At 46.6% G+C, this 12314-nt stretch overlaps 1 protein-coding gene across 10 annotated transcripts in view; it reads right to left on the reverse strand.

Annotated features, from left to right (window-relative positions):
- Positions 1 to 12314, reverse strand: part of MICAL2 (microtubule associated monooxygenase, calponin and LIM domain containing 2) — a 221487-nt gene that overhangs the window by 167498 nt on the left and 41675 nt on the right. For 9 of the 10 annotated variants that reach the window (XM_079787224.1, XM_079787229.1, XM_079787226.1 and 6 more), the window contains exon 3: positions 3624 to 3964. In XM_079787224.1, coding sequence (XP_079643350.1) covers positions 3624 to 3887 — 264 coding nt within the window. In that variant the 5' untranslated portion in view covers positions 3888 to 3964. Of the gene's footprint in view, positions 1 to 3623; positions 4019 to 12314 lie in introns of all 10 variants that reach the window. The other variant, XM_079787225.1, reaches the window with a different exon arrangement.

Consider the following 12314-nt stretch of genomic DNA (forward strand, 5'->3'; position numbering starts at 1 on the left):
CACAGCGAAAGCAGTCTTGAGAGGGAAGTTCATAGCTCTACAAGCCTATTGCAAAAAACAAGAAACAATGGTAACAAATTACTTAACCCTACAACTCAAAGAGCTAGAAAAAGCGCAGCAAGAAAAGCCCAGTGTAACCAGAAGGAAGGAAATAACAAAGATCAGAGCGGAGATAAATGACATAGAGACCAAAGAAACAATACATAAGATCAACAAAACCAAGAGCTGGTTCTTTGAAAGGATAAACAAGATTGATGGACCTCTAGCCAGGCTCACCAAGAAGCAAAGAGAGAGGACCCAAATAAACAAAATCAGAAATGAAAGAGGTGAAATAACAACAGACCCTGCTGAGATACAAAGGATTGTTACAAAATACTACGAACAACTCTATTCCAACAAACTGGACAACCTGGAGGAAATGGACATATTCCTAGAAAAATATAACCTTCCAAAAATCAATCAAGAAGAATCTAAACAGCTCAATAGGCCAATAACTATGGACGAAATTGAAGCAGTCATCAAAAAGCTTCCAGCAAACAAAAGCCCGGGGCCTGATGGCTTCACAGGAGAGTTTTACCAAACATTCAAGGAAGAACTAAAATCTATCCTCCTCAGACTATTCCAAAAAATTCAAGTGGAAGGAACACTTCCAAGCTCCTTCTATGAAGCCAGCATCACCCTAATACCAAAACCAGATAAAGACAACACAATGAAAGAGAATTACAGACCAATATCCCTCATGAACATAGATGCCAAAATCCTCAACAAAATTCTAGCAAATCGGCTCCAGCAGTACATCAGAAAGATCATACACCATGACCAAGTAGGATTTATCCCAGGAATGCAAGGATGGTACAATATCCGCAAATCAATAAACGTGATACATCACATAAACAAATTGAAAGATAAAAATCACATAGTCATATCAATTGATGCAGAAAAAGCATTTGACAAAATCCAACACCCTTTCTTGTTAAAAACTCTCAACAAGGTGGGAATAGATGGCTCATACCTCAACATAATAAAAGCTATATATGATAAACCCACAGCAAACATCATACTCAATGGACAAAAACTAAAAACATTTCCCCTAAGAACAGGAACAAGACAGGGATGCCCACTCTCACCACTCCTGTTTGACATAGTACTGGAAGTATTAGCCATTGCAATTAGACAAGAAGAAGAAATAAAAGGCATCCAAATTGGAAAAGAACAAGTAAAGCTGTCTTTATTTGCAGACGACATGATATTGTACATAAAAAATCCGAAAGACTCCGTCAAAAAACTAATAGACTTAATAAATGAATTCGGCAAAGTAGCAGGATACAAAATTAACGCCAAGAAATCTATGGCCTTTCTATACACCAATAGTGAACTTACAGACAGAGAGACTAAAAAGGCAATCCCATTTACCATCGCGCCAAAAAAATTAAGATACCTAGGAATAAACTTAACTAAGGAGGTAAAAGACCTATACACGGAAAACTACAGGACACTGAAAAAAGAGATAGAGGAAGACGTAAACAGATGGAAGAACATACCATGTTCATGGATTGGTAGAATCAACATCATTAAAATGTCCATACTACCCAAAGCAATCTATAGATTCAATGCACTCCCCATTAAAATACCAACGGCATATTTCACAGACCTTGAAAGAACTCTCCAAAAATTCATCTGGAATAAAAAAAGACCCCGAATAGCCACAGCAATCCTGAGAAAGAAGAATAAAGTAGGAGGGATCTCAATACCAGATTTCAAGCTGTATTACAAAGCCACTGTTCTCAAAACAGCCTGGTACTGGCACAAGAACAGACATATAGATCAATGGAACAGAATAGAGAATCCAGATATCGACCCAAACCACTATGCTCAATTAATATTTGACAAAGGAGGCATGAACATACAATGGAATAAAGACAGTCTCTTCAATAAATGGTGTTGGGAAAATTGGACAGATACATGCAAAAAAATGAAGCTTGATCACCAACTTACGCCATACACAAAAATAAACTCAAAATGGATACAGGACTTAAACATAAGACGGGAAACCATAAAAATACTAGAGCAATCCACAGGCAGCAAAATCTCAGACATATGCCAAAAGAAATTCTTCACTGACACTGCTCCTAGGGCAGTGGAAGCTAAAGAGAAAATTAACAAATGGGACTACATAAAAATAAAAAGCTTTTTCACAGCAAAAGAAACCATCAACAAAACAACAAGAAGGCCCACTACATGGGAGAACATATTTGCAAATGGCATCACTGATAAAGGTTTAATCTCCAACATCTACAGGCAGCTTATGCAACTTAATAAAAGGAAGATAAATGATCCAATAAAAAAATGGGCAACAGACCTAAATAGAATCTTTTCAAAAGAAGACAGAAGGAAGGCCAAGAGACACATGAAAACATGCTCAACGTCACTAATTATCCGAGAGATGCAAATCAAAACAACAATGCGGTACCATCTTACACCTGTCAGAATGGCTATCATCAACAAATCAACAAACGACAAGTGTTGGCGAGGATGCGGAGAAAAAGGAACCCTCGTGCACTGCTGGTGGGAATGCAGATTGGTGCAGCCACTGTGGAGAACAGTATGGAGTTTCCTCAAAAAACTGAAAATGGAACTCCCATTTGACCCAGTAATCCCACTCCTGGGAATATATCCGAAGAAACTAGAAACACCAATCAGAAAGGATATATGCACCCCTATGTTCATAGCAGCACAATTCACCATAGCTAAGATTTGGAAACAGCCTAGGTGCCCGTCAGCAGATGACTGGATCAGAAAACTGTGGTACATCTACACAATGGAATACTATGCTGCCATAAAAAAGAAGGAATTCTCATCATTTGCAGCAACCTGGATGGAATTGGAGAACATTATGTTAAGTGAAATAAGTCAGTCAATGAAAGAAAAATACCACATGATCTCACTCATTTATGGATAATAAAGAACATTATAAAATTGAACAAAAAGATAGATACAGAGACAGTAAAGCATCAAACAGACTGTCAAATTACAGGGGGAAGGTTAGGGAGAGATGGGGGAGATAAGAGATCAATCAAAGGACTTGTATGCATGCATATAAGCATAACCAATGGACGCAAAACTCTGGGGGGTGAGGGCATATATGGGAGTGGGGTGGGGGGGGGCAATGGCAAGATATGTACACATATAATACCTTAATAAAAAAAATAGGAAAAAAAAATAAATAAAAATAAAAAAAATAAAAATAAAATGGTCCAATGGACTACTGTGCGTGTTCGACGAAACCATGTACATTAAGTGCCTAGCACACAGATGTTGCCCCATAAATAGTAGCTACCAGCAGTAGTAATAAAAGTAGGATAATACCAAGCCTGCCTTTATTTTCTCTGCCTTGGAGAGGGCACAAGAGGAGTTGTTAAAGCCACCACGATAAGATGGAAAATTCCAATTAGAATACATGCGGACAAAGAAAACATGAAACTGAGCAAGGCAATAAGACACACCCACACCCACACCTGTTGAAAACCTTAGAATGTCCAAATGGCACCAGCTTTCTACCCTCTCGGCAAGTCAGCCCACACGCCCCACAAGGGTAAGAAACGCCCACACGTGGGTTCCCTTACCTTGGTGTTCATACACGACTTCCCGCGCTTATACTCCTTGTGGGATCCACGCTTGTCCAACTTGTGCCACAGGGCTTTGGCCTTCCATGAGGTCACTTTGGACTTGAGCTTGGAATAAAAGTTTCTGTGGTCCAGGGGGTCTAGGTCCAGGTGTCGCGTGAGGATGTTGAAGGCCTGAAGGGTGCCTTTGCATGTGGAAGCCTGGACAAAGTTCTCAAAAATCTGCCCGGCCTGGGTCTGCTTCTCGTCCTCGTTTTCTCCCATGTTTCAGGAGCCGCGTGGCGCAGTGGTGTGGAGAAGATGGAGGAGGACACCATGAAGGACCCGGAGGAACGTCACACCTGCAAAGGTAGGTGCAGGCAGAGGTGAACTCCAAGGGTGGGCAGGGATGAGTGCTGGGAGAGCAAATAAAATTCCTTTAAGGTACTAACCACAGTACTTAATACGAAACATAAAAATCCATAGAAAATGTACAGCCATATTGTCTAACCTGGCAATCCTGCCTGCTGGCAACCTCTCCCCACTCCTCTCACTGGCTGACAAGAATCAGATAGCTCCAAGCTATAGCTGGCTGATGTCAACATTACCTGGTCAATTTTGCTGTGAGCCAGATGGTTCTAGAAATAGTAACTAGTCAAAGGAAAAAACAACAACAACAAAAAGACAGAAAAACACTCTAGATTTATCACCATTAAAATTCTATAATTCTTGCTGCAAATTGGTTGCCTGATACAATGTAACCTGGCCACACAACATTAGTACACAGGGGTAAGTACACACGACATTAGTACACAGGCCCCCCAAAACCCAAGCACATGCCTCCCGAGGTCCCATGACCATGACACCTATTGCTAGACATCAATCTTTAAGTTTCTTTCATAGGTTACCAGGGGACAGGTCTTTCCCCCATACAGACAACAGCAACTTCTCAAAACTTCTCTCTGGTCCTGGTATCTGCTGGGATCACAGCATCGACCTCCATCCGAGAAGGACAGGGAGGCACGTGGGTCCCCTCCTGTGTAGAGAGGCGCCTGTGCTTTGTAAGCCCGAGCCGTGAGCTCTTTGGAACAAGTGCTTAGGCTGACGGAAGGAAAAATGCGATGGGTGTTCATTCACATCACAAAAATAGCTTGCCTGGGTTTTGGCCATCGTCCTTTCTCTCTGTACCACTCTAACCTCAGGCATTTCTTGGGAAAGTCATTTAAGTTTCAAAGGAACAAAAATAAATTAGAGCTGATTTTCCAAAGCACCAGCTATTTTTCTAGAATCCAAAGCGAGTGGATGGAGACAAGCAGGGAGGAGCTGGGGCCTGCCCAGCTGTCAGGAGGGCTGGAGGGGGCTGTAAATGAGAGGGTACAGCACACTGAGCTCCCCCCGGATGGAGGCTTGGCAGGGGGAGGTCAGCAAACACAGCGACAAGGCCCTCAGGCTGGGCGGCTTCCCACTCTCCAGATGGGAACACTATTATGGGTGCATTTGGATTGCAGGCTGGCTTTATAATACTAAAAGCAGAGAGAGACCAGTGTTTATCCTCTGCCTTAGTCCTTTGCTCACTCACTCAGCAACAATTACTAGTGTCTTAGCAAGAGCCATGCATCACCCTAGGAGAGGGATGGGGAACATCCAGCTTGTGAATTGTAGAAGGCCAAGGAAATCATTTGGTCTGGCCCTGCCAAGGCGTTAGGGGTGAGTTAATTAAAAGTTTGACCAAATATAGCAGGCTGATTTTTATATTGGTCATCTTGTATGGCCCGAGAATGATGTCATAAATATCCAAATGGCCCTTGGCAGAAAAAAAGGTACCCCACCCCTGCCCTATGTGCTGGGAATACAGAGAAGGAGACAGGCACCTAAAGAGTTGATTATACAGTCCTAACCGGTTTGGCTCAGTGGATAGAGCGTCGGCCTGCGGACTCAAGGATCCCAGGTTCGATTCCGGTCAGGGGCATGTACCTTGGTTGCAAGCACATCCCCAGTAGGGGGTGTGCAGGAGGCAGCTGATTGATGTTTCTCTCTCATCGATGTTTCTAACTCTCTCTCCTTTTTCTGTAAAAAATCAATAAAATATATATATATATATTTTAAAAAGAGTTGATTACAAGACGATGGGCAAGCCCTTGTAGAATATGAACACAGTGCATGCAAGCCCAAAGCAGGAGGTGGCCAACAGAGCCAGAGGAGCCCTGAGAGGGAAATGCCAACATGCTTTCTAGTTTTCACTAGAAAACTGGGGAACGTACATTTAGGTCCATGCAAACACCATACAAAGGTGTGCCTTTGGAAAGAGCCAGGACAGCTGCAAGAATGACTGCAAGTTCAACTCGCTAGGAGTTCAGGATGTGTGACAAGGGGTGGTGGGGACGCCCAGGGCAGATTATGGAGGAGGCTGGCTTCTCCAGTGAACCCTGGGGTGCAGGAGACTAAGCAGTGGCTGAGAGAAGTTTCGGGGAAGATGAGCGGCCAGAGAGTGGACTGGAGAAGGAGGCAGCTAAGCGGCTGCTCAGATGACAGGGAGGAAGGCAGGGGAGAGCAAGGGGATAGCTCACCCGTGAATCCTGGGTGGCAGCCTGGCTGAGCTCCACCTGCAGGGAGCAGCTTGCTGGGGACAGACACGCTCTCCAGACAGACAGGTGAGGGGGCACCGGCAATAGAATAGGAGCCCACCCTCTTTCCCCCCGAGCTCCTGCACCGTGCTTGCACCTTGCTTGGCTGAAGGGAGGACAGCACGTTCCCTGACCCAGGCCTCGCCAAGTTCCACTCCTCAGCCGGCCCTCCATCCTCCCTGAGAACCTACCTGGCTGCTCTGGTCCCTGCAACTCAACAAATTCAACGGACTTGGAAAGCTGGCTCTGAGCATGCCTGGCACGGGTACGATGTTTTGTTCCTCACAGATGCTCTCCCAGCTTCTTTATTGTCCGAGATGCTCACTTTGGCATCACTCACATAAACGCTGCCTCCTACTGTGTTTCAACTTTCCCCCGTCCAACACTTGCCACCCAGAGAGCATAAACAGAGAGCAAGGCTTGTTTGCTTTACAGGGAGTATTAATATCCTCAGTCTTTATCTTTGGAACCACTTCTCTGCCCGGCACTGAACAAAAAAATGCAGCTGCTGACTGGCTAATAGAAAAGGACTTGGGTCCTGCAGTCCTTTCTGAGGATGGCTGGCTGGTGCACAGAAAGCCCCAGGCCCGAGTCCAAAGCTCAGCCTGGCCCCTCACTGCCCACATGGCCTCACACAAGCCACAGACGTTCTGAGCCTCGGTGGCTTCTTTTGTAAGAGACAGGTGACAGCTGCACCTTGCAGGGCTGCTGGGAAGGGTGGGATACACAAGTGACAGCAGAGCCTGGCTCCGGGAGGCACTCGGTAGATGTGGAAATGTGTGCTGTACCCAGGACATGGGGCGGGTTTGCATCAGGGAACTCACCAGCTTGAAAAATGGTTCTGTAAATCAGTTGTGCACATTGCCAACTCTGCCTCATCTAAAATGGTGAAGTGTGTAGAGGTATCAAGCCAGACCTGACTGCCTGAGAATCATTTACAAACTGGAAGAACCTGTCTCCTCCCAACCCCCTGCGGCCTCCTCTCCTCCCCACAAAAGAATAATGAACAGCTTAATCGTAGGCCTCCAGTAGAAAGAGCCAAAGGTGGTGCTGAGGGCTCTGGGTGGGCGTGGGAGCTCAGCTCGAGGAACCAGCTCTTATCTAGAGTGAGATAAGGGAGGTGGAGGGAGACGGCCAGACAGCAGAAGATAAGCGCTGCCTTGGACCGTACCCCACAGCCCGTACCAGGCTCAGACCTGCCTCCCTGATCTAAAGCCTCAACCTTTTAAAACCAGTTAAGTCCAAGACCCTAACAATGACTAATACCCCTGTGGGTAGGCTTCTCACAGAAGAACAGCAGAATATTTAGAGTCTGGCAAACTCGGGTGTGGATCTGGTCATATGTTCTTGCTAGCCATGTGACCAGAGGCATGTTATCTAATCTATCTCAGCCCGTGTTCTTGTGTGTAAAGTGGGGATAACACTCACTCACTCACAGGGCTGTAAGGGTTACATTAGACCATGCAGGTGATGTATTCAGCACCTGCTGGCTACATGATAACCAGCACTCATTACTATTCTTCAAATGGCCCCAACCTTATCAAACCAAAAGAAAAAGAAAAAGGAACACAATTGATAACCCCTGGGACTAGCTTCCAAGGTTGAGGAATTATATACTTTAAAATTTTTGCCCTAGCAGTATGGCTCAGTGGATAGAGGGTCGGCCTGCAGACTGAAGAGTCCCAGGTTTGATTCCAGTCAAAGGCACATGCCAGGGTTGCGGGCTCCATCCCCAGTAGGGGGCATGTAAGAGGCGGCTGATCAATGATTCTCTCTCATCATTGATGTTTCTACCTCTCTCCTTCTCCCTTCCTCTCTGAAACAAATTCCTCTCTGAATTTATCTCTGTATAGGTTCAGGCTGTGGGCTTTCAATTCGGTTCAAATCTACTTCCTATCTGTGTCTCCTTGGACACCTAACTTAACTTCTGGGTTGTAAGTTCCCCATATAGACAGTGGGGAAACACAGACGAGGAAGTCTGGGTAACGACCTGAAAACATACCTGGTGCGAGGTGGTTTTATTAATGAAATAGAAAGGCTGACTTGGAAGGGCTCTGGGAGTCTGCATCCGAGCTTCAAGCCTTTTCGTCCAGAAACTGGAGTGTCATATTTTTGGTGGCTACCCCTTTCCTTCCCCAAAAGGAGAAGGTCAAGGATGAATTAAACCAGAGGATCCTGGGAAATAGCTCTTATTTAAAGTCTTTCTGTTTGCCTTTTTGGAGTCTGATATGCAATATAAATAAAACCAGCTACCCCCCAAATATGAAAGGTTCCTGCATTTTTCTGGGAAGAAACAAGATGTGATGCTTTAGTTTCCAAGAATAGCCTTGAAGCAATTAGGTTTTTGCCAACTGAAGTCCCTTATTTGTGGTTCTGCCTGTGTGACTTCATGAGTCACAAAGCAACTCCCTTCCCCTGCCTCTGGCTGCTACAAACGAAAACTCAGTGACACACTAGTGATGGGCTTGGCTCCTGGCATCCGGGAGACAACTGCAGGTTCATGCCGAGTCCCTGAGCACCTCTCAAAATAGAGAAAGAGCCTCCTGGCTAAAGAGTTGCCAGTGCACTCACATTTGGGACTGTCACACCTTCTCCTTGCCTGGGCCTCAGCACCTGCCAAATGGCATCAAATGGTGTGACCAGGTGGTGGGTAAACAGCGGAGTCCTATAAAAACTTAAGGAGGGCCCGAGGGACACTGGGCAGAACCTTCCCACAGAGCAGCAATTTGGCTCAGGAGAAAAGCTCAACCTCAACCCACGCTCAAGGCTTACAGATAAGATACATTTCCAGGTAAATGGAATCTAAAAACTAGCCCCTCTTGCTACTGACATTAACAAACTCCCCATTCCAACTTATCCTCTCCCAGGTTTACCTCATTAGGAGGCCGCTGGGCAGGGCTGGTTTCCTTAGCAATGAAATGAGGGTGCTGCTCACGAAGTGGCTGGAAGGACTAGGAACTCTGGTTCTGTGCCCTGAACACAGAAGACCTTCAGTCATGGCTCCCTGGATCCAACCCCTGAGGTAAGGCAGGAGCTAGTCAGAGCTCCGGCGGTGGGAAACGCCGCCCACACACGCTGCATCTCTGCAGGGCCCAGCATGGGCAGGACACATGGTTTACAGGTGATACCTGCAGACATCATCTCAGCTGGCCCAGGGAGGCCTGGCTTTCCATCTATGAGGGCACGTGGCAACCGACTTGAACCGAAAGGGGTAACTTCCAGGGTTGGGAAGGGACTGAAAGGGCCCCCTTGTCCTCCTTGTAATCTCCTTCCAGCCAGGGGTCCCCACCTTTCCTTAGTCACCTACCCCAATGGAGAGCACGCTGCCTCCTGGGGCGGCTGCTCCACCCTCGCCTCCCTGACTAGAAGAGAGCCTGGCTGAGGTCACTCTGCCTCTCTAACGGTTCCTCTCTGATCACCCCCAGGCAGTCAGAGCCCTTCCGTGTGCACTGAACCCAGACCTGCAGAATCTTCTTACACAGGCGGTTGGGGCCCAAGAGATGAACTGTGAAAGCCCAGACAGGTCCCCAGCCTGCAGCAAGGGCCTCTGCACTGCCCTCTGTCTACACTGCCCTCTGTCTACACTGCCCGGGTAGGGAACTCAGGAAAGAGGCTCCGGTTCACTGAAGGCCTGGGCCTCTATGCCGTTCCTCCACTGAGAGCCCACCGTCATGTGGCCCTTGCCCTTCCAGCCCCAGCCCTCTCCTCCCTCTTTCTCAATAGTGAGTCGACCCCACTGGGCTGGCTTAAAGTGACCTCATACATTTTCCTCCCTCAATTCTACCCATTTCCTGATGGAATCACTCACAGTAACAGATCCCAAGACCACCTTCAGCCCCCGCAGTGAGAGAGACCTGCATGCTGACCAGTCACAGTGCCAGGAGGGAAGCCAACACCATCAGAGGCCTAGGCCAGGCCAGGCTCTTTCACCTGCATATCCTAAGGAGTCCTCGCAACAAATCGGTGGAATGGGGTAGGGAGACACACTCTCTCTCTCTCTGCGTCCCCCCACCCCCGCTCCGTTTCTAGTCTGTAAGAAAGGCATTGGGGATAAAAGAGTCATCCCAGAACTTGTCCATCTTGCCTTTCTTTAATGCAAGTATAAGTTTGCCATGTATATATGCATGTGTATATATGCATGTGTGTATATTTGTATTTGTGTATAAGCATGTGTATTTTTGTATTTGTGTATATGCATGTATATATTTTTCTGTGTGTCTGCAGTATGTACAAGCATGCATGTGTGCATATATAGCATGTATATATATATAGGTGTGTGTATGCATGTGTGTGCATATATATATGCACATATGTGTGTGCAGTGTATAGGTATGCATGTGTGCACATATGCATATATGTATATAGTTATGTGTGGGTGTACATGCATGTGTGTACATGTATATGTATGGGTACATGTATGTATGTATATGTATTATGTACATGCATGTGTGCATGTGTATGTGTGTCCACACATATTTTAAACATTTTTCCATAAGGATATCTAGCCAGTGCTCCATATTTCCACTTGTACCTCTAGGCCTCTTTTCAAAGAAACTTCTCAGAACGCCAAAGCCTCTGAGGTGACAGAAGCCTGGTCTGGGCGTAAGGAGACAGCTTGTCTCTCTCACCGCCCTCATGAGGACACTGGCAGCCGCCCTGCTGGGCCACGCCCTGTCCCAGACCCTTTACATCCATGAGCTCCTTTAAGCACCGGTGTTTGACAGAAGACAGGTTTACAGAGGTTAGTAACCTCCCCAACACTCCACAGGTAGCGAGTAGGGGATGCTGTGAAATGAACCCGGTTCCATCTCACTCTTAGTCACGGGTCAACATGAACCATGTAGATGGAAACAGCACGGCCTGCCTGCTCTGCACCACTGGGTAAATTCAATGGACTCAGGCCTGTAGTCTCTGAAGTTCTTTCAGGCTCCAAGAGTCCAAAAATGTCAACGACAGGGCGTAGTTTCATGAGTTATGGTGCACCCAAACAATCCAGTATTAGGCACTCCTTTAGAAATAATATTTATAAAGACATCCGACCCACGGGGAAATGCTCAGGCCCCGATGCAGAGTGAAAAGCAGGATACAATGCCAGGCTCTCGATGTGACCCAGCTCCATAACGCACTATCCACGGGAGAACGGAACGAGCTGACCGTGAGCAGCGGGTATGTGTGTGAAATGGTATTTCAGATGATTTCTATTTTTAGCTTTATGCCTTTCTGTACTTCCCAAATTTCCTACCAGAAGCAGGCATAACTTTTATGACCCTCTCCCCCAAACACGTTCCAAGGCCAGAGGTCCTCTCTCCCTGACTAAAGTGAGGGTCTCGGCACAGGAGGTGGGCTTCTCTTGTCCTCGGGCCTAGCAGGTGCTCGGCCCGCGTGGCCCCACCACACCAGCAGTGCTACTCTTCTCCAGAAAGAAAGGGCCAGCGGCATGAGGCCCCGACGTGTGCTAACTTCATGGATTGGCCTACATTCTTGCAGGTCAGGGATGGGCCCCCGAGGCTGCTCTGCTCTCCGGACCACAGGCCCCCAGGCTAGTGTGGCAGACCCCTTTCCAGGGAGCCATGCCAGTGAACGGGAAGATGGCCCCTTTGACCCAATCTCAGCTGTATGCCGATACCCTTTGCCAGTGAATCCACAAGAAAGAAACCTGCACACCAGGTTATGGGCCGGGAGGTGACAAAATAACACATCTCGACACACACACTGAGCCCATCCTACCCACAAAACTTAGTCTATTCTGCAAGCGCCCCAAATCATCTTGATCACACAGTAGGTACCTAGAAAAACTGTGAACTTGAAATTCACAGCTCCAGGAGGCCAGCCTATCTCAAAACGAATGGTGGGAGGTACCCAGAATAAGCAAATTCATAGGCACAGACAGTATCCTGTACTTACCTCTACTACAAGTTCTGTGTTGACATTACATTTTACTTCTCTCCTCCCAGTTCCTAGCACAAGGCCCTCTGTATGTAGTGTGTGCTAAATGAATGAATGGCTATTCCATCCCAGGGAACATACTCATCACTGACATTTAATGAGCATCTATGAAGTCTCAAGCAATGTTTAAAAGCTTTATACA

Source organism: Cnephaeus nilssonii (genome assembly GCF_951640355.1).
Source record: "Cnephaeus nilssonii genome assembly, chromosome: 13".
In the NCBI taxonomy this organism is placed as follows: Eukaryota; Metazoa; Chordata; class Mammalia; order Chiroptera; family Vespertilionidae; genus Cnephaeus; species Cnephaeus nilssonii.